The sequence below is a fragment of the Heloderma suspectum genome, chromosome 6, assembly GCF_057233095.1.
Source record: "Heloderma suspectum isolate Gila_16-S chromosome 6, 16-S_ref, whole genome shotgun sequence".
Classification (NCBI taxonomy): Eukaryota; Metazoa; Chordata; class Lepidosauria; order Squamata; family Helodermatidae; genus Heloderma; species Heloderma suspectum.
The window spans coordinates 50260921-50288218 of record NC_139463.1 but is presented as its reverse complement, the minus strand read 5'-3'; the positions used below and the strand labels follow the sequence as shown (position 1 = coordinate 50288218).

The window sequence follows — 27298 nt, the reverse complement described above, 5'->3', positions numbered from 1 at the left end:
AAATTCAAAGTGATCTTGATAGACTGGAGTGCTGGGCTGAAAACAGCAGAATTAAATTTAATAGGGATGAATGCCAAGTTCTGCACCTAGGAAAAAGAAACCAAATGCACGGTTACAAGATGGGCTCAACAATACTACAAGCGAAAAGAGAGAGACTGAAAGAACTGGGCATGTTTAGCCTGGAGAAGAGAAGACTGAGGGGAGATAGGATAGCGCTCTTCAAGTACTTGAAAGGTGGTCACAGAGAGGAAGGACGGGATCTCTTCTCGATGATCCCAGAGTGCAGGTCATGGAATCATGGGCTCAAGTGACAGGAAGTCAGATTCCAGCTGAACATCAAGAAAAACCTCCTGACTGTTAGAGCAATATGACAATGGAACCCATGACCTAGAGAGGTAGTGGGCTCTCCCACACTGGAGGCATTCAAGATGAAGCTGGACAGCCATCTGTCAGAGATGCTTTGACTTACATTCCTGCATTGAGCAGGGGGTTGGACTCAATGGTCTTATAGGACACTTCCAACCCTACTATTCTATGATTCTATGAACTTGAATCCTGGTTCTGTCTTCTAAGGTATTAGCTACCCATCCCAGTTTGGTATCATCCGCAAATATGATGAGCATCCCCTCTACTCCTTCATCCAAATCATTTATAAAGATGTTGAACAACACTGGATCCAAGACAGAACCCTGCACTTGTCACTTCTCTCCATAGCTGATGATGAGGAGCTGTCAGCAACCTTTAGGTAAGCTTCATCAACAGCTACAAATCCACCTAACAGTAGCATCACTCAGCCCACATTTCACCAATTTGTCAACAAAAATATCATGGGGGAGCTTGTTGAAAGCCTTGCTGAGATGGAGATATACTACGCCCACAGCATCCACCTTATCACCCAAGCTAATAAATTAACAACTGTATCCAAAAAGGAGATATGGTTAGTTTGGAATGACCTGTTCTTGAGAAATCCATGCCGGCTCTTTGTAATTATTACAGCATTGTTTTCTAAATGCTCACAGGCTGACTGCTTCATTATCTCTTGTAGAACTTTTCCAGGTATAAATATAATCCAGTTGACTGGTAATTGGGGCTAAGCCTCATCCAGACAAGAGAAAGGGGAGTTTCTCGGCCTTGCAAGACCCAGGGCTTCCTGAATAAGAAAGCCGGTGCCTTTTTGTGTTCTTGTACCTCGAGTGGAATCGCTTTAAGGCATACCTTTGCAGTGGCCCTACCTGAATGGAGGTGCAAGCGGTGATCACGCTTGTGTCGTAGACAGTGTTGCTGTCATTGAAATCGTATGGCAAAGGAGGGCTCTTCTCTGTCTTAGGCGGCGCAGTGATGGGGGGCGCTGGGGGGGCCTTGGGGGAGAAGCTGATGTCTGTGCCATTGCCAAAGGCCTGCATAGCATTTCCTGATCACAGGGAGGGAGCAGACAGAAAAGGCAGCTTTAGCAAACAAACAAACAAAGAATTACTGGTACAGGACTGACCCACCAGGGTCATCGTCGTCATCGTTATCATCGTCATCACCTCCACCCTCATGCTGCACTCATCGCCTTCTCCCAAGTAGGGAGCTGAAGGCATCTTGCTGCTCTTCCAGATCAGACACACCAAACTGCTTTCACAATGTAGAAGAGGAGGTGGACACCTCACCTGAGGTGGTCTCAGTGGAGATACCTGCTGGCTTCAGCCACTACACAGTTGTGCTTCTTAATGCAGGGACTGGTGCTATGACTCAGGCACACCCCTTCCTCCTCCCTCTTCCTCTCTCTCACACACATGCATTTCACCACACCATTCACCCTGTACAGCCCTCTAGGAGCCACGGTGTGCAAGGAAACAATGGACATTCTACTGTCTGCTTCCTCCCCTGGCCCCATATTCACCATTGCTCTCTAATCCTGGTCATGATCACTTCTGGTATCTCAGGAAGCCTTCCGTTTGCCAGTTTGGCGCTTTCTTACCTGCTGCTCAGCCCTACAGGTGTTGGCAGTTTCCTCCCTCCCCCCCTCCCTCCCCAACTGACCACTGTCCAGAGTGGCTGCACCAGGAGTGCATGTGAGCAGCCCCTCTGCTCTGTCCAGGCCACACTGCAGACCTCATCACCCTTCATCAAGCCTGGGGCAGAGGGGAGAAATGATGTCCACTGAGAGCAGCACCGCCAGACCAATGGGTGAAAACAGGAGGCTGCAGGATCAGTTGGGGCGGGGTGGGGGGGAGCAAGACAGTAAGCACAAGAAATGGCCACTGCAGGAATGGGGTCCCTCCCTCTCCCCCGCCCCAGAACTGCAGCAGAGCTCCCTGGAGCCCATTCTTACAAGCGAGGACTTCCGCGGCATCCCTTCTTGCTTACTCTGCCAGTTCCAAGCAGGTCTGCAGGGCACATTGCCTAGGAGGGGAGCACCTGCTTTGCCTACGGAAGGCCCATCCCAGCCTCAGTCCTGGCACTGCCAGTTCAAAGCGTCTCAGGCGGCTGAGAAGGAAGACCTCTGGGTGAGGCCTCAGAATGCAGCAGTTAGGGTAGATCAATGCTGCTCTCGGTTCCTTGGACCAAGGGGTTGACCCGTAACACTAATAAGAGCAGCAGCATCAACAATAACAGTTAATGTTAGATGTTCATATCTTCCAATATGGAAAACTGAAATGACAACTCCTCTGCATGCTCACCAAGCAGTCGCTCCCCACCCCCCAATGTAACGCACCCGTAGCTCCTGATTTCAGCCACTCTTACTAAACTGGAGTGGGGATGAATTAAAAAATAGCAAATGCAAACGCATCAGGCTCACTTCCATCCAGATATGCGCACGCTCTTGCTCTTGCTCTCGCTCACACACGCACACACATGATGGTCTGAGAGCAGCTGCACATTCCCTGCAGTGCCTCCCACCCCAGCCAGACCCAGACTGTTCAGTTTGGCCCTGGGAACTAGCTAGTGCCTTACGGAGACACAGGTTTTCCGTGAAGCCCCTCAGGAACTTCTCACACTCTTCCTCCATGTTGCCGCTGCCCCGGCAGGAACACGATGGGGACACCGTGAGGCTGGCAGTGCTCGAGTCGACATAGTTGGGTGTCATGTCAAACCCTGTGTGGGAAGGGGAAGAGCAAAGCCGGGTTATGCAAACCACCCCGTGAGGAGCAGCCCTCCCTCCCCAGCCCTCCCCTGCTCGCCCTCCTTGCCACGCCCTGATCACTGCCAGACGCCGGTCCGCCGGGGCATCGCATCCTCTGCACTGGCCTTGTCCCTCCGCGGGGGGCGCCCGGGCACCCCAAGAAGCACCAGGGCAGCGTGGAGACTCCCTCAGCTCATGTTGCAGCCGAGATGTCCTGGAAGAGACACGCTTGCCCAGGGACGGCAGTCCCATTTCTGGCCCCAGGGGTCTGGATGAGGGGAGAGCTGGGCCAAAGCACGGCACACAAGCTGGGCTCTGTCCCTGTTCTGGGGAGACCCATCCCTCCCTTGCACCTGCTGCTCCAGCCTGACCAGGGCTTCTCCCCCAGCTCAGCAGCAGCAGTGCCATGTCCACCTTCAGCCCACCTGGGTGGCCAGTCCAGCTGCCACCCTTCTGCATTTCCCAGGCTGCCCCTCCAGGGCCCTCTCTTGAGGAACACGTGCATCTGTAGGGGTTCAGTAAGGAACTGTGAATGATTTCCCCAGCTTCTCGTATGAAACAAGTTTTCCAGGGAAAACAACCAAATAAAAAACCACTATGAAGGCAGAAGAGCAGCAGGGGGTGGGGGCTGTCCAGTGTATTGCACTGAGTGCCACAAGTATCTGCCTGCTGGACCGAAGTCATGGGCATGTCCTCAGAGTAAGGAGCTCCTGGCTCTCAGGGAACAAACTTGTTCCCTTGAGGCCAAGGTTGCTGACTGGAGAAGCTCAGAGAGGCTGGTGGATGAGACCTCGGTCCCTTTAGCTGTGTCCCACTCCCAGGGTGACAGCTCCTCTGCTGTCACGAAGAATGCGGGTCTCGGGGAAGGAGGGCGTCAATCTGAGGAAGAGGGAAAGGATCCCTTAGGAGGGACCCATTCCTCGGAAGATGAGCAAATATCCTCTCGCACAGAGGATGTGCCTCTGGGGGAGGGGGGCTTGTGGTAGTGGGAGATTTGATCATTAGACACATAGACAGCTGGATTTGTGATGAGCGTGTGGACTGCATGGTGAATTGCCTGCCCAGTGCGAAGGTTGCGGACATCACGTGCCATCTAGATGGCCTAGCAGATAGTGTAGGGGTGGAGTCAGTGGTCATGGTCCATGCTGCTACCAACGATCTGGGGAAATGTAGCCGTGAGGTCCTGGAAGCCAAATTTAGGTTTCTAGGTAGGAGGTTGAAAGCCAGGACCACCAAGGTGGCTTTCTTGGAAATGCTACCTGTTCCACACACAGGGCCAGCTAGACAGGTGACGCTGAGGAGTCTCAATGCGTGGATGAGACGATGGTGCAGGGAGGAGAGGTTCAGATTTGTTAGGCACTGGGGAACATTTTGGGACAAGTGGGGCCTGTACCAGAGGGACGGGTTCCACTTGAACCAAAATGGGACGAGACTGCTGGTACTCGACATAAAAAGGGTGGCAGAGCAGCTATTAAACTCAACTCTGGGGGAATGACAGAAGGAGCTGGGAAGCATCCTGTTTGGATTAAATCATCCCAGGGGATGAAGATGAAAATGTTTTTGATTGCTCAAATGTAGAAGGGGAGGAAATAGGCCAGGAGTACATGGCAGAACGTAACGGCCATTCAAGGGGCCAACGTCCCATAGCAAAAGAGGCACATGCCAGAGGCATCTCAAGAGGGACACTGTGTATAGGTGTTTCTGTGCAAATGCTAGAAGCCCCTGGGCCAAAATGGGAGAATTGGAGTGCTTGATTTTGATTTTAAAGGAAAACCTGGATATAGTGAGCATTACAGAAACCTGGTGGAGCAGAGAGAACCAGTGGGATACGGTCATCTCTGGATTTAAACTATAGGAAGAAGGAAGGGCGTACTGTGGGAGGTGTTGCCCTGTGCGTCAAAGAAAACATAGTGTTGAGCGGGCTAGAACACCTAAAAGGGACAGACTCTTCCACAGAAGCGCTGTGGGTGACAGTACCAGGCTCCAAAACTAATTTAGTGCTAGGAACATGCTATCGTCCCCCAAACCAGAATGCTTAGAGTGACCTTGAGATGGAAAACTAAATCAGGGAGGCCTCCAAACAAGAAAGTGTTGTAATAATGGGCAATTTCAAGTACCCCCACATTGACTGGATAAATGTATGTAAATGTTGTTGAACCAGTGGGGAACAGTGACCACAGTGCTATCAGATTTAATATATATTTAAGTGGAAAATTGCCCAGGAAGTCCAGCAGAGTCACATTTGACTTCAGAAGAGGAAACTTCTCCAAAATGAGGGAACTGGTACAAGGGAAGTTAAAAGGGGGAGTCAAGAGGATTAAATCCCTTCAAAATGATTGGAGATTACTCAAAAACACAGTAATAGAAGCCTAGCTAAAATGTATACCACAGGTTAGGAAAGATAGCACCAAGTCCAAGAGGTTGCTGTCATGGTTAACGAGCAGCGTCAAGGAAGCTATTAGGGGAAAGAGAGCTTCCTTCAGAAAAAGGAAGTCTTGCCCAAGTGAGGAAAAGAAAAGGGAGCACAAGCTTGCACAAAGGCGATGCGAGCAGACTATAAGAGATGCAAAAAAGCATTTTGAAGAGCATATTGCTAACAACATCAAGGCCAACAATAAAGAATTCTTTAAATATATCAGAAGAAGAAAACCAGCTAGGGAGGCAGTTGGACCGCTGGATCACAATGGAGTTAAAGGAGTACTGAAGGAGGACAAGGAGATTTCATAGAAGCTGAATGAATTCTTTTCATCTGTCTTAACTGCAGAAGATATAGGACAGATACCTGTGCCTGAACTGATATTTTCAGGAAGGGAGTCTGAGGAACTGAGGCAAATAGTGGTGACAAAAGATGAAGTTCTCAACCTCATTGATAAATTGAAAGCAAATAAATCATAGGGCCCAGATGGTATCCATCCTAGAGTTCTCAAAGAACTCAAATATGAAATTGCTGATCTTCTAACAAAAATATGCAACATGTCCCTAAGATCAGTCTCTATACCAGAGTACTGGAAGATGGCCAATGTAACACCAATTTTCAAAAAAGGATCCAGGGGGATCCAGGAAATTACAGGCCTGTTAGCTTAACATCTCTTCCTGGTAAATTGGTTGAAGGCATTATTAAAACCAAAATTAGTAAGCATATAGAAGGACAAGCCATGCTGAAAAAGAATCAACACAGCTTCCTCAAGGTAAGTCCTGTCTCACTAACCTTTTAGAGTTCTCTGAGATTGTCAATAAACATGTAGACAGGGATGATCTGGTAGACATTGTTTACTTGGACTTCAAAAGGCTTTTGGCAAAGTCCCTCACCAAAGACTCCTGAGCAAATGTAGCAGTCATGGAATAAGAGGAGAGGTCCTCTTATGGATCAGTAACTGGTTAAAGAACAGAAAGCAGAGAGTAGGAATAAATGGTAAATTCTCCCAATGGAGGGATGTGAATAGTGAGGTCCCACAGGGATCTGTATTAAGACCAATGCTTTTCAACCTGTTCATAAACTATCTGGAATTAGGAGCGAGCAGTGAAGTGGCCAAGTTTGCCGATGACAATAAATTATTTACGGTGGTTAAAACAAAAAGGGATTGTGAAGAGCTCCAAAAGGATCTCTCCAAACTGGGAGAATGGGCATCTAAATGGCAAATGCAGTTCAATGTAAACAAATGTAAAGTGATGCACGCTGAAGCAAAAAAAACCCCAACTTTAAGTATAGCCTGATGGGATCTGAGCTAGCAGTGGCTGACCAGGAAAGAGATCTTGGGGTTGTGGTGGACAGCTCAATGAAGATGTCAACCTAGTGTGCAGCTGCTGTAAAAAAGGCAAACTCCATGTTAGGCATAATTAGGAAAGGAATTGAGAATAAAACTGCCAATATCATACTGCCCCTATACAAATCTATGGTGCGGCCACACTTGGAATGCTGTGTCCAGTTCTGGTCACCACACCTAAAAAAAGACATTGTTGCACTGGGAAAAAGTGCAGAAAAAGGCAACTAAAATGATCAAGGGGCTGGAGCATCTCCCCTATGAGAGGTTACAACAGGTGGGATTGTTTAGCTTGGAAAAAAGGAGGGTATGGGGGGACATGATAAGAGGTCTACAAAATGATGCCTAGTGTAGAGAATGTGGATAGGGAGACATTTTTCTCCCTCTCTCGTAATACTAGAACGCAATGGGGTCATCCCATGAAGCTGATCGGTGGGAGATTCAGGACAGATAAAAGGAAGGACTTATTCATAAAGCGCATAGTTAAACTGTGGAATTCACTACCACAGGATGCAGTGATGGTCACCAATTTGGATGGCTTCAAAAGGGGGTAGGACAAATTCATGGAGGAGAAAGCTATCGATGGCTACTAGTCCTGATAGCTTTGTGCTACCTCCAGTACCAGAGGCAGTGAGCCTATGTACACCAGTTGCATAGGGTGCTGTTGCGCTCATGCCCTCTTTGTGGGTTCCCAGTCGACAGCTGGTTGGCCACTGTGAACAAAATGCTGGACTAGATGGACAATGTCTGATCCAGCATGGCTCTTCTTACGTTCTAAAGTTCCCTCCAGCCCATAGAATTTATGGTGATGCATCCCAGCCTTGTACAGGACATCAGCTGGTGCCTTATTGCTTCATGGAGGAAGCCTCCTCATTCCTGGGCCCCTCCCAGGGCCTGAGGCAGGCTGCTGCTGCTCATCCTGCAGCCTTTTCTTCCTATCAGCCAGCAGTGCCTGGGTCTGTCCCTCAGACGTCACAGCCATGATCTTGTTACTCATGCAAGTAGTAAAATGGGCCACATGACAAACTGATGACATTTGCTTGTCTCCATGGCCGCTGTGCTTTTCTCTACAGAGGAGGGTTTCCGTGCAGGAAATGTGTCTTGTGTGAAGTGGCCTTTGCACCCTCCAAGACACATCTAGGGCATCTATCAGCTCGCTCTGCTGAATAAATGTTGAAAGGGGGGTGCAGAAAGCTGCACGCAGGGGCATCTTTAAGCAAGGGCTTGGATAATTGTCCCAGAGCTCTTTGCTGACCTTGTGATGCCAAATGGTAATTGTGTGATGATGAAGGAACAGCAGGCCAGATAAAAACCCACCTGGCTTCACAGTGGAGAGTGCCAAGGAAAAGCAAGCCACTGCCCATGTGGAAAAGGCACCTCCCCGTTGACTGGCACTCTGTGGTGCACCCCGATTTTTGCCTGAAGAAGCTCCACTTATTTGCACTGCAGCCCCCCATCTGGTAATCTCTTGGGAGCAGATTGAGGGCTTCAAGCCCACCAGACAGCCAGAGTCAAGGACTCAAAGAAGGATCATGGTCTTGCCAAACCTTCCTAGCACTTACATTGTACCACCCCAGCAACCAGGGAACCCTGGTGTTTCACAGTCAGTGGACTGCACCCCACAGACTCTGCTTTCCAAACAAACTGAAGTTTTACTTAAACACAGCCTTTTCCACAGAGCACTCTCAGGCGATGGCCTCTCTCCCCTTAGGCCAGAAGCAGTGGGTGTTGCCTCAACTAGTTCCTGGCTCCTCCCAGGAAGTACATCCCACTCAGGCCGAATCCAGCAGCTCCTTCATATTGGTAGCAGTACTGTGTGTGTCGGGGGGGGGGGTGCTTGCCTTCATGCCCTGCCTGTGGGCTTCCCAGCGGTGTCTTGCTGGCCACTGTGGGAAACAGGGTGCTGGACTGGATGGACCCCTTATTGTCTCCCAGCTTCGGGGCACTTCTTATGATGGAAGTGAGCTCAGTCCAATGAGGCAGAGATGCTGATGGTGGGGGGTCTTTGTCAACCTCCTTCTGGGTGTTTGCCTGTCCTGGATGTGGTCTCTGTTTGGCATCAGGTCTGCAATCTGGGAGTGCTCCTGGATCCAGCCTTGCGCCTGGACGCCCAGTTAGTGTCTGTGGCTAGGAATACTTCTTACCAGCATTGGCTGGTAGGCCGGCTGTGCCAGCTTTGGGAAACCCAGCCCACTATGACGTATGCTCCCGGCTGGGTTATTGCAATGCACATTATGCGCGGCCCTTGAAGATAGTCTGGAAACGTCAGCTGGTCCAGCATCTACTGGCACATCTATTGTCTGGTGCTAGCTGCACAGGTAATATCACATGTATTCTCTGTTAACGTTACTGGTTATCCTTTTGTTTCTGATTTAAGACGCAATTTTTAACTTTTAAAGTCCTAACCTTTAAAGTTCAGGATATTTAAGGACACCACTTCTCCCATATATACCACCCACCTATTGCAGAGATGATGCACAGGGTGCCATGGTCATCTGAAGTAAGACTGACCCCTACCAAAAAGAACACTCCAAGCCTCATGTAATACTGGTAAAATGCTTTCTAATTTCACAGGAACTCCAAACAACTTCTTTATACGTTTATGAATTTATTTATTTTTGACATTTTTATCCTGCTCTTCCAAAACATTTACCCAAGGCTGTGTCCCTCTCCCCTCCCTCACACACATAACCAGGTTGGTCCAATACATTTCAGTAGCAGAACATCCAAACAGCAACACGTCCACAGGCACAAATGCACACGAACACTAGTGGGGCACAATCCATTGTTGCAGAAATCTCCCTGAAATAAACAGGAGCTGTACAAGAACAATCACTTTTCAGTGCATAGGAGAACATCCTGACGGATTGCACCACATGGCTCAAGCCTCTCCATCTCCCATCATGCTGCCCTGAATAGCCCCAAGCTCTCCCGCTGCACCCTGTCTCCTTGGAGGGCTGCTGCCTTGGCACACAACACACTGCCCTCCAACCACCTCCCTCTCATCATGCTCCTGCTCCCACAACATCAGTGCCAAAGTCTCGGCCACTTTTCTGCTGCTGACAAGAAAAGGTTGGCTTGTTCAGCACCACTTTTGGCTCAAGGAGGACCCAGCAAAGACACTCACCTATTAGGCCTGCATAGGAACCCAGACATGCCTGGTAATTATCCCCGGGGCAGCTGGTAAGGGACTGGAGGGAGGCTTGACAGTTTGTGTGAAAATCTGCCAGTCTTGACCTGGTTACAAAAGACAACACAGAGAGTGAAGGGTGGCTGATACATGTAATTAAACAAACAGAGAAAACCGATTGTCTGATCCAGCAGGGTTCCTCTTATGTCCATATATTTCACCTGAAAAAGAAACCTTGACAATGGGCTTTTCTACATGAAGCATTTATCATGTGCTCGTCATTCCCTACTCACAGATGATGTGACCCTCCAGTTTCACTTCTGTGTCTAACTAGCACTTTCGGCGATATTTTTTAGAGCAGGGAAAATGCAGCATTTAACTGTGAAAGCAAAAAGCATGATTTCCGTTTGTGTATTTCCACTATTCCGCTATACCACAGTGCCACCTAGAGGTTATGTAGCGGAAAAGCAGAAAAGGAAACACTCTTCATGTAGTGCTAGTATCTCAATTCTGCAATGAAACCAAAAGTAGATACAGCTTATTAACAGCAGATTAACAGCCTCATGTAGAAAAGCTCAATAATATTTGGCCTACTTATAAATTAAACCTAAAACAGAAAGTGCAGGCATCAGGATGGAGGTGAGAACCACTCTCTTTTTTTAAAGGGGGGGGCTTGTTTCACATCTGCCTCCTGTGAAGACACATCTAGGAAGACTAGAAGTAATTGCAAAATAAGTATGGGTGAGCAGGACTGTGCAGTTATGGAGAGATAAAGCAATAATTTGGAAAGGCCCAGTAAATTATACGTGATTCCTGGATCATTACAAATATTACAAGCAGAAGAACAGTAAATATGGACTATGTTGTGACCATCTCACCAGGTACTGAACTCTGTATAAATCCACTCATTCAGCTGGTACCTTCAACATGCAAACTGGGTTTTGTAAACTGGCTTTCAAAGCCATGTCCAAGGAAAAAAACCTGCCCTGGCACATCAGAACCAAGAGGGGCAACAGAACTGGGCTGTGCTTTGCAATTCAAATGACAAGAAATTGGTTTTACCCAGGCCTGAAACTGCCTACAAATGTGCATTTTCCAGTACAGAAAAGTCGTTATTTATCTGAAAAGAGATGCGTCTCCTAGGACTTCCGTATTTTATTTTGCTCACTTGTTAATTAAATGTCACTTTTCTACAGCCAGAGATGAATTATCCAACACCGGTTGCCTAAAGCCATCAGAATGGATCAAAAAAGAAAGGGTGAAAATTGTGTTGTGTTTAAAAGGGGGGGGGGAGCATGATTTGATTCCAAACATTTCTGATCAAATTAAGTGGAAGAACAAATGAGTTTGTGATTAAATGGAGTGGAAGGCTTGGCTGCCCCCCTTCTCATTAGTTCCAAGCCTCTTGCTGCCACAAAAAGGCATCAAGCATGAAAAGGTGGACCGTGGCCACTTCCTTCATGTGACCTCCACACTGAGGTTCACAGTTCAGGAGTGCATGTGCAAAACTGGGAGCAGATTTTCCTGCTTAGGACATGGAGCTCACCTGACTGCTAAGCTAGCGTTGCAGTAGGCTGGTGGAAGGGGGTGCAGTTTAGCTGCACATGGAACATATCTGCAGTACAATCACCACACCAGGCAAAGCACAGCAGAGGAAAGGGAAGAGGAGACCAGAGTGGAGGGCAAAGGGGAATGGGAGCATTCATCATGGCCCCTGGACAGAGGAGTCTTCAATCTGCTTTCACAGACTCAGGAAGCACCTGCACCCATTGCACTTTGCTGCCACTGGGGTGTTCATGATCCATGTCAATGGAAGCATGGGAGTGGGGGTACATCACACTTGTGCACATATACTCCTGGCCACTTTCCATGTGTGGATCAGGGTCTGATCCCATGCAGCAGCTAGTTCTCCTAGAGAGCAGCTCTGAGAAGTAGGCATTGGGAAAGGTGGACCCACACCAACAACCTTAGTTTCCACAAGACACTACTCACTAGTCCACAGTTCCATCTCCTCCTGGTTGGCAACTGGTGGCTCAAGTGGGGACAAGTGGAACTCTAGTCATCGACCTGAATTTAAACTCACTGAGTCAGATTATTCCTGTGACAACACCTGGAGTGGCAGGAAAGAGAATAGGAATCTTTCTAGTCCATCTTTGCCACTACATCTCTAAATGGCTGCCTTGGGCAGCACAGTGAAGCAGGAAGCATTTTTGCTTTAGTAGCCACTGGAGAGAACTCTCTTCCTGCATAAGAGCACAGGAAGAGCTATGCTGGATCAGACCAAAGGTCTCCCTAGTCCAGCATTTTGTTCTCACAGTGGCCAAACAGCTGTCCAAATAGGAAGCCCACAAGTAGGACATGAGTGCAATAGCACCTTCCCACTCATGTTTGACAGCAACTGGTATACAGAGGCATACTGCCTCTGCTACTGGAGGCAATATATAGCCATCATGACCTGTAGCCGTTGATAACCTAATCCTCCATGAATTTGCTAATCAATGGTCACTACTATATTTTGTGGAGGCAAATTCCTTACTTTAACTATGCACTGTGCGAAGTACTTCCTTTTATGTGTCCTGAATCTCCTACCATTCAGTGTCAAGAAGAAAAAGTTCTCCTCATTCACTTTTCCCAGGCCATGCATAATTTTGTACACCTCTGTCATGTCTCCCCGTTGTTGTTGTTGTTCAGTCGTTAAGTCGTGTCCGACTCTTTGTGACCCCATGGACCACAGCACGCCAGGCCTTCCTGTCCTCCGCTCTCTCCCAGAGTGTGCTCAAGTTCATTGTCTCCCCGTACTCACCTATTTTTCTAAACTGTCCCCGACAATGTTACCTTCCCACATAGGGGAGATGCTCCAGCCCCTTGATAACTTTGGTTTCCTTTTTCTGCACTTTTTCCAACTCTACAATATCCTTTTGAGTTGCAGTGACTATACCAGTACACAATATTCCAAGTATGGTCACACCACAGACTTATATAAGGACAGTATAATATTGGCTGTTTTATTTGTGATTCTTCTCCCAGTTATGCCTAACAGGGAATTTGGCTTTTTCACAGCAGCTGCACACTGGGTGACATTTTCACTGAGGTTTCCACCACAACCCTCTTTCTTGGTCAGTCACTGCTAGCTCAGGCAACATCAGTGTATACAGGAAGCTGGGATTTTTTGCCCCAACATGCATCACCCTTGCTTACATTGAACCGCATTTGCCATTTGGATGCCCATTCTCCCAGTTTGGAGAGAACCTTTTGGAGCTCCTCACAATTCCTTTTGTTTTTAACGACCGTAAATAATTTGGTGTCATCCGCAAACTTGGCCACTTCACTGCTCACTCCTAATTCCAGATCATTTATGAACAAGTTGAAAAGCATTGGTCCCAATACAGATCCCCGTGGAATCCTACTATTTACATCCCATCATTGGGAAAATTTACCATTTATTCCTACTCTCTACTTTCTGTTCTTTAAGCAGTTACTGATCCTTAAGAGGACCTCTCCTCTTATTCCATGACTGCTACATTTGCTCAGGAGTCTTTGGTGAGGGACTTTGTCAAAAGTCTTTTGGAAGTCCAAGTAAACAACGTCTACTGGATCACCCTTGTCCACATGTTTATTGACACTCTCAAAGAACTCTAAAAGGTTAGTGATACAGGCCTTAACTTTGCAGGGAAAGGTGTGATAAAGAGAAAAGAGGGCCTGATCCACACATGGTGCTTAGGGATGGCACGGGTGCCCAACTCGGTCCCGGCGTCCAATGGTCTCCCCCCACTTGCACGCACCTCCAGGCTGCGCCCGACCAGCTGCCCCTGCCCACTCCCACCCCTGTGCTTGCCTACCCGCCCTCACTTACCCTGAGCCGCCCTCAAGCTCCCGTCATTCCCGCAGTCGCCATTTTGCAGGAAAAAATGGTGCTTTGGGAACTTCCATAAATCTAATATTGCACACATAGAGGCATAAAGGCCCCAACAAAATATGAGGAGAGAGAGAAAGAGGCTGAAAATGGAGGGCTTGAAGCCACCAAACAAATTTCACCTGCATGCTCAAAACTTAGCCCAAGCATGGAAAACCTGGAAAGAGGAGTTTAATCTCTATGTGGGCATTGCAATGGCAGATAAACAGGAGTCTGTGAAAATGAAACTGTTTCTATATTTGGTGGGAGAAAGGGGGAGAGAAATAAGTGAGACACTGTATGCAAACATTCCCCAAGCACAGTCTACTTTGGCTACAATAGTAGGTTGTTTTGATGCCCACTGCAACCCCAGAAAGAATGAAACAGTGGAAAGATAGAGCTTTTTCACGTGGGACCAAGCAACAGGGGAAGGCATTGAGGAATATTGCACCAGGGGCCAGTCTAAACGGGTCAAAATCCGCATTTTCACAGAAATGAATTAGCTCTTGCCACAGTACCTGCAGTGCTGTATTCCTCCACTTTTGCAGCGCAAACGGGAACTGAAGCTGCATTAGTTGGGGTGGGTGGGCAAGTAGAAATGGGTGCAGGGTAGCCATGAGCGCAGGTTTGCTCCACCTCCCTTCCTCCCTCACATGTTCAATGAAGTGCAGTGGAGGACTTGCTTACGAGTAGACATTCCTGACAAACCCCACCTACCCCACATATACACACACTTATGAGGTGGGCAGGCAGGCAGGCAGGCAGGCGGCACTGCCCGGAGACTGAGCGGGGTGCGAGAGGTGCTGAGAGCAGAGAGCATGGAGCCCGCGAGGAGGGAGAGCAAGTAGCATGTTGCCTTTGGTGCATATTAACTGCCCAATCAACAGCCCCCCCCCCATGAGCTCGATGAAGTGCTTCTGAGTAAATGTTCATGAAAATTATCCGCCCTGGCATCCACCCTTTCTGAGCTACGCAGCTTCGAATCAGCAGGCCGCCACCATTTCTTAGCTGTGCTCCTTCGCAGCTGCGCAGTTTCAAAACAGCAGGGCTAGCTCCCCTCCCCACTCCCACACTCAGTGAGAGGCAGCAACTGCGCCCACATTTGCAACAGCGCAGTTTCAAAGCAGCAGGGCTGCTCCTACTAGGCAAAGTGGAATTGCAGGCAATGAGTTACCTCTGGGTAGACATGTTTACCCCTCTGCTCTCCCCATGGCCCTGCCCCACGTAACTTTCCCTTCTGCCAATCAGCGTCGCTTCCACCAGCCCATGCCAAAACCAGCTGAGGTCACACAGACCCCTGCACTGCACTGAAGCCACTGTGACAGGAAAATCTGACACAAAATGGGTTTGAAAAAAACCCAGATTTAGGGCTAGAAATGCCGAGCTGGCTGCAGGGAGTGGCGTGCATCATCTGACACCATTGACTTGGAGGTGGAGTAGAACCAGAGTAAAAGCCCCATGTAGATGGGCCCCAGTTTAAAGATTTAGCAGCCAGTTGCAATTTTGGAGAAATTAAAGACTCCTTACTAAAGGACCAGATAGTGTGTGGAATACAGGACACACAAGTACAAGAGAGATTGCTGATGGAAGCAGACTTGACCTTAGAGAAAAGCTTGAAGACTTGTGAGGCAGCTGACTCATCCAAAGACATGATTAGAGCCCTGGAAGGACAGACAGTGGAACCTGTCCATATAGTACAGAAGAGAGGGAAAAACTGTACATAAGGCCAACAGTGAACACCATAGAGCAATGCAAGTACTGTGGGGGGAAACATGCAAGACAAAAAGAGAATTGCCGAGCATATGGGAAGAAATGCCACAAAAGTGACGAACTTAACCACTATGCATCCAAGTGTCTATCAAAACAGCAAAAGCCCAAAGCTGGAGTGCAGACTGTAAATATGGAAAATGACAGCGAATGTGAAAACACCTGTGGGTAATAGATCAAGTAGTGCAGAAAAAGCCAACAGGACAACATAAACAATTATATGCAACCACGTTCCTGGAGATAAAGCATTACCATTTCAATTAGACTATAGTGCCAGCTGCAACATTATCCCCATCCACCTAGTGAACCCCAATATTCCACTGGAAGAGACTAATCAGCTTTTAAAAACATACAGTCATGCTACATCAAAACCAGTGGGAAAATGCAAACTTGGTATTTCTAACCCAAAAACAAACAAGAAACAGGTTAGAGTTTGAAGTTGTAGATAACCAGAGAGCAGTGCCACTGTTAGGCCTTAAGGCAGTTCAGGTTATGAAACTGATAAAGCCCTAATTTAAAAAATCTCATATTGACAGTGGATAGTGGAGTGATGGAAAATTCAGATGAAGCTGGAATCCAGAAAGAATTCAAAGGGAAATCAGAGATGTGTTTGAGGGAAATGGACAGCTAGATGGAGTGTATAAACAAAAGATTGATTCAAGAGTGTAGCCAGTTAAGTTATCCAAGTACCAGTAGCTTTAGTACAGCCTCTGATAGAAGAGTTGTGAAGTCTATAATGACAGGAAATTATTCAACCAATAGAGAAAAGTCCAGACTGGATAAGCAATCTGGTGGTGATCTGAAAACCATCAAGGAAACTCAGGATATGCATAAATCCTAAGGCTTCAGCAGTAAGAAGTCATTTTCCATTGCCCACTATTGAAGATATATCGCCAGATCTACCAAAAGCAAAATCGTTTTCCATCTGTGATGTCAAAAAATGGATTCTGGCATGTTGAGCTGGGTGAAGAATCCAGTTATTTGACAACATTCTCCACACCCTCTGGGAGACATCACTGGCTAAGAACGCCAATGGGCATCAGCCCTGCACCCGAGGTGTGTTCAGAACAGGTTGATACAAGCCTTGGAGGGTCTGTAAGGAATGTGGCAATAGCTGATGATGTGCTGATAGTGGGAGAGGATGATGACCAAGCACAGCAGGACCATGATCATAAACTAATAGCATTTCCAAAAAGATGCAGAGAAAGGAGTATCAAGTTGAATAGGGACAAACTCAGATTGGGGGTCACAGAAGTACCATATACTGGCCATTTACTGACCTCAAGGGGCCTGAAGGTAGATCCAAAAAAAGTAAGAGGCATGCCACCACCCCAAGATGCCAAGGGAGTCCAGAGATTTCTGGGAATGACCAACTAAGTTTTGTAACTGAGAGAGAACTGTGAGTTCCTGAGGCAGCTGACACATTGAGAGACACTGTGGGAGTGGACAGAGCAACATGAAGATGCTTTCCAAAAGGTAAAGGAAATGATTGAAACAGCCCCCATCTTGGAAGTATTACAACCCAGAAGAGCTATTAATGCTTCACTGTGATGTATCAGAAACAGGTGTAGGGACTACCATGCTGCAAGGACAGCCAGTTACATTTGCAAGCAGAGTCTTATCAGAAACAGAAAAGGGCTATTCCTAAATTGAAAAAGAACAACTTGCGATACCTATTGGAATGGGAATTGGGAATTGAAGGATGTCTATGATGAGTCTACTAGCCAGGAATGAATGAGCAACTGAAGACATTCATGGAGAAATATGAAGCGTGGAGATCCTGAGAAGACCGCAAACCAAAGAAACAGTATTTCAGCATTACATTCCTGAGAGACCTTGGGCAAAAGGAGGTATGGATTTGTTTAGTTAGGCAGACAAGGAATACAAGATCATTGTAGACTTTTCACGTTTTTGGGAGACAGACTACTTATCAGATGTTTCTGCCAGAACAGTCATGCATAAGATAAAAGCATACTTTGCACTATATGGAATACCAGACACTGTGTACTCAGATAATGGGCCCCAGTTTGTTGCAGCAGAATTCCAGAAACTCAGCAAGGACTGGGATTTTGAACACACCACTTCATCACCTGGGTATTCTCAAAGTAATGGCAAAGCAGAATCCAAGTAAAACAGCTAAGACACTTCTGAGAAAAGCAAAAACAGCAGGGACAAACCCATATCCAGCACTTCAAGGTCATCGGAACATTCCATTCCAAAGCCTAAACTCATGTCCAGCACAAAGGTTAATGAGACAGAGAACAAAGACACTTTTACCAACAAGTGTCAGGGGTTATACGAGCATCACATGGTGAACTGAGGAGGCAGCACTGACAGAGACAGGCCCTGTGTTACAACCAATCGGCCAGATATCTTCCAAGCCTAGAGGTAGGGGACACAGTGAGAGTCCGACCACTAACAAAACGGGACAGAGTCTGGCACAAGGCAACCATAATTCAACATGACAACCTACAATCATATAAGGTACAGATGGGCAGCAGATGAATACTGAGATGTAACAAATGACATCTAAGGAAAACAACAGAAGAATCAGGTGATGTCATAAATTTGAATGAGGGACAAGCAAGCAGAGGATCCTGTGGGATGAGACAAGAAGGGAATCCTTGCCATGTGCTAACCAGGGCAGAGACATGCCTGAGGATAGTCCAGGGGCGATGGATGGACTGCAGCCAGGACACACCCTGAGTCAACAAGGAAATAAAGGATGGCAGCTGAAGGATGTTGTCACTGAACTCAAGCACACTCGAAGTGGGCAAGTTATTAAGAGATCTGCACACCTGAAATACTATGTGTAAAGTTCCAGTTTATTTTTTTATTTTAGTTTTTTTCTTTCTCAAAAGAGAAAGGATGTAACAATATGAAGGGACTACTGGGTTCAGCCTCAATGGGTTGTGCTTCCTGGTAGGTACCAGGAAGTAGTTAAGGGCAAAACCCACTGCTTCGGGCCTGGGGAGAGATTGGCCACAGCCTGAGAGCATTCTGTGGAAAAGCTTCTTGTTTAAATAGAACTTAAAAGTCTGTTTATATTGCCAAGTGCCTGATTCTTTAAGGTGCAACCCACCAACTTTGAAACAGGCTTTAGTTTAAATACTTGTTTGGGACAAAAGTTGTTGTAATGAAACCATACTGTGCTCAGACCATTTTTCTGCATTTCATTACATCCCAGAATAATCTTACAGGTCCACTACAAAATTCTACCCAGCACAGACAGATATGTGTAGAACTGAGAAATCCCCAACAACTAAGAAAGCATCAAGTTCTTAAGGAGTTGGAAGACCATCTTTGTATATTTGTGTCTGATAAATAAAATAACAACTGTATTCTACAATTCCCTTAACCCCCTTTCATTATGTTATTGGGATATCAAGAGAGAACTGTTCATGTTGGGCATTAGGAGCTGTATGGAACTGATTAACAGTGGCCAAATTATTTTATTGATTTTATTTATGTATTTATTTATATCCCATCTCTCCACTAAAATTAGTGCTCAAATGTCATACTTTCTTCTCCAGCCCCCTTTTTCTTTTTGAAACTTTTCTATGTCTTTAGAGTTTTATAACCTTCTTGTTATCTCCTTAACAATTCCTACTCATAGCATTAATATTCGTATTCTGCTTTTATGTACCTTCTTAAACTTCTGTAGCTGGTATTGGGTGGTTTACATTCTTTATCTCACTCTGTGAGATAAAGTTGAGCTTAGGAATGTACAAAACCCCCCTTACCTGGCTCCGCCGGGTTCCGCTGGGGGGGGGAGGCGCTCCGTCCCTCCCCCAGGAATCCTGGCCGGCCGGCTCTGCTCCGCGTGGATTCTGCGGAGCCGCCAGCCGGCTCCGCCAGCAGCCGGACATCCGGCCACCGGCTAGCAGGGACGCAAATGGTGGTGGCTGTAGCCACCGCCGTTTGCGTCCCTGTATTCAGCCGTGATAGGCTACGTAAAGGCTTACGTAGCCTATCACGTCTGGGTTAAAAAAAACAACACCCGGACGCAAACGGCGGCAGCTATGGCCGCCACCATTTGCGTTCCCTATTTTTGGTTGTCTTAGTCTACGTAAATATTACGTAGACTAAGACGGCGAAACTAAGGGGGAACGCAAATAGCGTCCGCTACGCTACATAAATATTTACATAGACTAAGACGGCGAAACTAAGGGGGAACGCAAATAGCGTCCGCTACGCTATTTGCGTTCCCCCTTAGTTTCGCCGTCTTAGTCTATGTAAATATTTATGTAGACTAAGACAACCAAAAATAGGGAACCGCCGCCATTTGCGTATGTGTTTTTGGTTTTTTTTTTAACCCAGATGTGATAGGCTACGTAAGTCTTTACGTAGCCTATCATGAATGGGGGGGGGGGGAGACTGCAAATGGTGGCGGCAGCAGCCGGTCGGAAGTCCAGCCACCGCCTCTGCCGAAGCCGCCGCTGGAGCCGCTGCCGTCAGGAACATCCACCCCAGGTAAGTCTCGTCCCGGGGGGGATCCGCGGGGGGCGGGTGGCAGGCTGTTCCACCACGGATTTGGGGGGCCGAATGCACTGGCATTCGGCCACGCCGAGATCCGTGGCAGAATTCTCTGACATCCCTAGTTGAGCTGTATCAATCTGCTGGTTCTGGTCTCTTTATTTATTGCATTTATAGCCCGCCTTTTTTCCTCTTGCAAGGAACCCAAGGCAGCTTACATTATCCTCCTCCTCTCCATTTTATCCTCACAACAACAACCCTATGAGGTGGGTTGGGCTGAGAGTCTGTGACTGGCCCAAAGTCACCCAGTGAGTTTCCATGGCCGAGCGAGGACTAGATCCCAGATCTCCCAGCTCCTAGTCCAACACTCTTGCCACTACACCATGCTGGCTCTTCCGTGCTTAAAGAGCCTTTTCCCATTTGAGGACTTTCCGGAGCAATGCATGTCTAGGCGGTCTCTGGGGAAACAGTGAGTCCTCTCCCCTTAGGCATCTACAGGCCTCCTTACCCAGCAAGAAGTGAGACACACAATCAGAACATCCTAGAGTCCTTTGCCAGATGACCCATACAAGCAAGCCATGGCACAGACCAATAGATAAACAGACATCACCTTACAGGATGAAGTAAACACCAGCTTTGCTCATCTCCATGCCACACCTGTGCAGGTGTCACACCCTCACTGAACTACTGAACATACCTACATAACATCACACCTTTAAGTTCCACGTGACTCTAAAACACTACGCTGGATCCATACCCAAAAGCACTAATGGAGATCTGAATCCCCATATGCTTTGGAAGTGTGTAAATACCCCCCCTCCCAAAACAGCCCTCTCCCCTGTCACCCTAAGTCAGCCTTCTCCAACCTGGCACCCCCCAGATGTGTTGGACACATCCCCATACTGGCTGTGGATGATGGGAGATGTAGTACAACACAACTGGAGGGCACCAGGTTTGGGGAGACTACCCTAACTGTACAAGGAGACAGTTAATAAGCCCAGTTTAGACTGGTGGGAAAGCAAAAGCCTCTGCACAATGACTGTGTTTGAAGGCTTCCAACGTACTCAGTGAGGTCCTGCCTCGCTACCCTATGGAGCGGGCCCAGTCTCCTGCGAGTGCTTCAGCACAACAGACTCCTGCCAGGGAGCAGAGCTTGTTGCCCCAGGGGCCTCCCCCTGGAGATGCAGTGTCTTGCAGGTGCTCTGGCCACAGGAAGTGATTGCAAATGAAACCATGCTACTTTTCTCCTGCTTCAGACCCAGCATCCTCTCCTCGCCCGAGTTTCCCTCTCAGTTAAGTAGTGTGAAAAGCAACTGATTCTCCTGCTTCATTACCTGCCAAACAGACACAAGGTGGAACAAGTGAGCTTTCCAGAAGGATCTGCCTCAACGCCAATGTGCATCAGCTCCAGCAGGCCTCCAAGAGGTAAAGGTAACACCTGCCGGTCTCAACATTCTAAGCCTGGACTGCATCTCCACAAAGCCCCTAACCTTGAAATTCATGGGTTGTTTTAAAACAACATCAAATACACCCCCAAAACGCATGGGAGCTGCTGCTCCCCAGCTGTATTTTATGGTGTTCACAAGTGAAAAAAGTAGATATGCATGTGCTGCAATACATACAGGTTGTGTATATTGGAGAGAGTCAGTAAAACCCGAAGCTGATTGAAGGCTGACTGGGAGCATCTCTATGCCAGCCTAAAATCCCGCATCTAAAATGGGGCTCCCTGGCTTCTGTTTTCACTGCAGGATCACGACGGACTCCCTTGACAGCCCGTCTTTCCCCCTTCCCTGAGTCTTCCATGTGTTTCATTATACAGCCGCTAGATGGCGCTGTGGTCTAGCTCCTCTTATTGTGCCTTTTCCTCTTTTCACAGAGGGAACTCAAGTGAAACTCAAGCATGGTAATTTGATAGCTCATTATCACCGAGCTTTCAAAAAATGGAATAAAGGTCATTTAGTGCAGGAGATGCCCAGGAGATTGACAACATCCTTCGGTGAGTAACCAATCCCAACAGCAGGATAGAAGCTCTGTGTGAAGGAGCCCTCTAGCTCCAGACTGTGGCTGTTTTCTCCCTCCTCTCCCCAGTAGCATGAGGCCAGTGCTTGGCAGAGGCACAAGGTGAAGGGCAAAACCACGGGGCTTTTTTGGCTGGGGCGTCCAAAGAGCACAGGAGAGGGCAGAGAAGGACCAGCAGTTGTTGGGGTGCACAGAACAGCAGCCTGGTAAGGAATTTCACATCTGGTTCCCCAGACTCCACGCAACCGTGACAGGAGTGGAGGAAAATAACGTGCAGCCTCAGGAACAACACATTGAGCCCATGAGGGCGGCAAACACATCTGCTTGCTGACAGTTTTGGGAGTGAGTGGGCCATTTCTGTGGGCCTGTCGCAGGGGCGAGCCAAGGGAGGTTGTCTCTTTGGGTCGCTCCTTCAGGTGGGGAGGGTGAGAACCCGTCCTCTTCTGTCAGAAACCCAAGTGAGAAAGGGGTTTCTGGGTGGGAGCGGGGAGGCTCTAAACAGGTGGCTCAGGCGCAGGGTGGGGCGGGACCAGTACCTGTAATTGCGAGCTGAGTGAGACGGCTCTCTGAGCCGTAGATTGTCGCTTAGTCACTCTTCCTCTGAATTGCATAGGGGAATGGTTGCAGGGTGGGACTGGAGGGAGACTAAAACTCAGTAAGTAGGAACTCAGTGAAACAGTGCCTACAAAAAATCAGACTGTCTTCTACTCACTCTGCTACTCTATTAAGGATGTACGGTACCTGCTATGTGTTTGGGGGGACAAAATAAGTTGGGAGGGGGTTGGAGCCACTGCTGAGGCTGACAGGGCCAGGGGGCACGACGGCAGCGGGAGGCGAAGTGGAGCGCAGGTGAGCCAGACGCCTGAGTGCCGCTTCTGCTTCTAGCCTTCCCCAGCCTTGACCACTCTGGTGGCTTAGCTATGGGCTTCTTCACACGGAGTTTTTATCCTGCTCCTGGGATTGGCTGCTCACAGATGTTTGCAGGCCCTTTAGATGTCGCTGTCAATCTCCAGGGCGTCTCCTGCACTAAATGACCTTTATTCCATTTTTTACAGGTCGGAGATAATGAGCTATCAAATTACAGTGCTGGCATTCCGCTTGAGTTCCCTTGTGAAAAAGGAAAACCCGCAATGAGAGGAGCTAGACCACAGCACCATCTAGCGGCTGTATAATGACACACACGGAAGACTCAGGTAAGGGGAGAGGGGGGGTCCGCTGTGATCCTGCATTTAAAACGGGAGCAGAAAGCCCCATTTTAAATGCAGGATTTTAGTAGTCAAGATGCTGAACTGCAGACCGGAAGGTCGGCAGGACAGCAGTTCGAGACCCGAGTGCCACGTGACGGAGTGAGCTCCCGTCTTCAGTCCCAGCTCCTGCCAACCTAGCAGTTCAAAAGCAAAAAATTGCAAGTAGATAAATAGGCACCGCTTCGGCGGGAAAGGTAACAGCGTTCCATGCACCTCGGTGTTCAGTCATGCTGGCCACATGACCACGGAAGCGTCTTCGGACAGCGCTGGCTCTTCGGCTTAAAAATGGGGATGAGCACCGCACCCTAGAGTCGGACACGACTGGTTGGGGACACCTTTACCTTTTTTTTAGAGGAGCTCTACGCAAGGTCAGCCAGTGGAAAGGCAAGGACAATCTATGACTCAATCCAGGAAGCACATGCTGACGCGGCATGCATAACTGAAACCCGGCTGGAGGGAGGGGGAGGAGTCCATCCCTCCCGGATGCGTTCACCAGGTTATAAGGCACGACACCAACCTTGGGCTGAGAGGCAGGGGGAGGGATTACCTTGGTCTGTGAGAACTCCATCTCTCTGGTCAGAAACCCTATCCAGTGGTCAGTCCATTTTGAATATCTGTACCTGGGACTGGAGCCCAGGACTCTGTGGTGTGTCTTCTACCCTCCTGCCCAGCCCTGCTGAGGCTGAGGGAGGTGGTGCTCAAGACCCCAGGGCTTACAGTGCTGGCGCAGCTCAAAGTTCCGCAGCTGCTGTGACAACCGTGGGCCTGCCTCAGTCCGTATCTGGCCCAATGCGTGTGGCAGAACATGCACTGGATGGGTTTTCTGTACTGGCTCAAAGGGAAATAGTCTGTGGGCGGGAAACTAGAAATGGATCTGCTGTCATGGATGATCAAGCTTTATCTACTGGCCACATTCAGCCCTGGCAGGGGTGGTGGGTCAATGATAAGGGCCCACCACCAGAGGCTGCTGGGTCTGGACACTTTATAGAATCATAGAATAGTAGGGTTGGAAGGGACCTACAAGGCCATCGAGTCCAACCCCCTGCCCAATGCAGGAATCTGAGTCAGAGCATCCCTGACAGATGGCTGTCCAGCCTCGTCTTGAATGCCTCCAGTGTGGGAGAGCTCACCACCTCCCTGGGTAATGGGTTCCATTGTCGTATTGCTCTAACAGTCAGGAAGTTTTTCCTGATGTTCAGCCGGAATCTGGCTTCCTGTCACTTGAGCCCATGTTTCCATGTCCTGCACTCGGGGATGATTGAGAAGAGATGCTGGCCTTCCTCTCTGTGACAACTTTCAAGTCCTTGAAGAGCGCTATCATATCTCCCCTCAGTCTTCTCTTCTCAAGGCTACACATGCCCAGTTCTTTCAGTCTCTCCTCATAGGGCTTTGTTTCTAGTCCCCTGTTCATCTTTGTTGCCCTCCTCTGAACCCTCTCCAGTTTGTCTGCATCCTTCTTCAAGTGCGGTGCCCAGAACTGGACACAGTACTCCAGATGAGGCCTAACCAGTGCTGAGTAGAGGGGAACTAGTACTTCCCGGGATTTGGAAGCGATGCTTCCATTAATGCAGCCCAAAAGAGCAATTTGCCTTTTTTGCAACCACATCACATTGTTGGCTCATATTCAGCTTGTGATCGACAACAATTCCAAGATCCTTCTCGCTTGTAATGTTGTTGAGCCACGTATCCCCCATCTTGTAACTGTACCTTTAATTTCTTTTTCCTAGGTGCAGAACTTGGCATTTATCCCTATTAAATGTCATTCTGTTGTTTTCTGCCCAGCGCTCCAGTCTATCCAGATCACTTTGAATTTTGTTTCTGTCTTCCAAAGTATTAGCTATCCCGCCCAATTTTGTGTCATCCATAAATCTGATCACCATTCCCTGCGCTTCCTCCTCCAAGTCATTAATACAAATGTTGAAGAGCACTGGGCCCAGGACCGAGCCCTGCGGTACCCCACTAGTTACCTCTCCCCAGTTGGAGAAGGTCCCATAGATAAGCACTCTTGGAGTCCGATTCTGTAGCCAACTGTGGATCCACCGGATCATTGTTTCATCTAGCCCACTTTGAGCTCGTTTGCTCATCAGGATATCATGGGGCACTTTGTCGAAAGCTTTGCTGAAGTCGAGTAATATGATGTCTACAGCATTCCCACGGTCTACAAGGGAGGTTACATGATCAAAAAATGAGATCAGATTCGTCTGGCAGGACTTGTTTTTGACAAATCCATGTTGGCTTCGAGTAATCACAGCATTGTTTTCAAAGTGCTTACAAATGGATTGCTTTATCATCTGCTCCAGAATTTTCCCAGGGATTGATGTCAGACTGACTGGTCTGTAGTTCCCAGGTTCCTCCTTTTTACTCTTTTTGAAGATAGGGACAACATTAGCCCTCCTCCAGTCATCTGGCACTTCCCCTGTCCTCCATGATTTCTCAAAGAGAACAGACAGCAGTTCTGAGAGTTCTTCTGCCAGTTCCTTTATGACTCTAGGATGCAGTTCATCCGGCCCTGGAGATATGAACTCATTCAAAGTCATTAGGTGTTCCTTGAACATATGCCTATCGATCTCAAGCTGCAATCCTGCCCCTTCAGCCTGCACTTCGCCTTTGCCAGGGGGGTCATAGACCCTCTTTTGGGAGAAGACTGAGCCAAAGTAGGAATTGAGCACCTCTGCCTTTTCTTTGTCATCTGTTATCGTCTTGCCATCCTTATTTAATAGCTGAACCACCATTTCTTTCCTCTGCCTTTTACTATGCACGTAGCTGAAGAAAGCCTTTTTGTTGTTTTTAGCATCCCTCACTAACCTCAGCTCATTCTCAGCTTTAGCCTTCCTGACGCCATCCCTGCAATTCTGTGCTACCTGCCTGTACTCTTCCTTTGTTACTTGGCCTTCTTTCCACTTCCTATATGTGTCCTTTTTTGTTTTCAGGTCATCCCTAAGCTTTTTGTGAAGCCACATTGGCTTCTTCTGTTGTCTTCCACCTTTTCTTCTTGTTGGAATTGTTTGTGATTGTGCCTTGAGAATTTCATTTTTTAAAAGCTCCCACCCATCTTGGACTCCTTTTTTCGTTAGCGTCGCTTGCCATGGGACCTTACTGATCATTGTTCTGAGTTTATTAAAATCAGCTTTCCTAAAATCCAGGGTACACGTTTGACTACACTCGGCTTTTGCTTCCCTTAGAAATAAGAACTCAAGTGCAACATGGTCGCTTTTCCCCAGAGTTCCTGTAACTGCTACTTTATCCACTAAGTCATCTCTGTTGGTTAGGATCAGGTCAAGGATAGCCGATCCTCTAGTTCCTTCCTCTACTTTCTGTAGGAGGAAGTTATCCGCCACACGAGTCAGGAATTTCCTGGAGGGGCCATGTTTTGCAGAATTTGTCTCCCAACAAATATCGGGGAAATTGAAGTCCCGCATTGCTACTACATCATGCTTCCTTAAAACATTGGCCATTTGCTTTTCAAAAGTTTCATCCTTGTCTTCTCCTTGGTTTGGTGGCCTGTAGTAGACTCCGACCACCAGGTTCCTTTTATTCTTTGCTCCATTTATTTTGATCAAGATGCTCTCGATGGGGCTACCAACCTCATCCTCCTGTATTTCTCTGCAGAGATATGTCTTTTGCACATACAGTGCAACCCCACCTCCCTTTCTGCTCCTCCTGTTCTTTTTGAACAAGTTATATCCTTCAATTGCTGTATTCCAGTCATGAGAGTCCTCCCACCAAGTCTCAGTTATACCTATCAAGTCATAATTTCCCTCCTGTATTCAGAGTTCAAGTTCGTTCTGTTTGTTTCCCATACTCTGGGCATTAGTATATAGACATGGAAGACCATGTGCTTCATAGTCTGGCTTTCTTCCTACATGTGTCTGAAGACTATTATTGGGCGCTATCAGA

At 47.9% G+C, this 27298-nt stretch overlaps 1 protein-coding gene across 1 annotated transcript in view; it reads right to left on the bottom strand.

Annotated features, from left to right (window-relative positions):
- GFRA2 (GDNF family receptor alpha 2) overlaps positions 1–27298 on the bottom strand; it is a 125851-nt gene that overhangs the window by 15959 nt on the left and 82594 nt on the right. Inside the window, exons 5-7 of the mRNA XM_084804253.1 lie at positions 9998–10107; positions 2941–3081; positions 1233–1411 (exon numbers count right to left, since the gene is read on the bottom strand). Coding sequence (XP_084660379.1) covers positions 1233–1411; positions 2941–3081; positions 9998–10107 — 430 coding nt within the window. The remainder of the gene's footprint in view (positions 1–1232; positions 1412–2940; positions 3082–9997; positions 10108–27298) is intronic.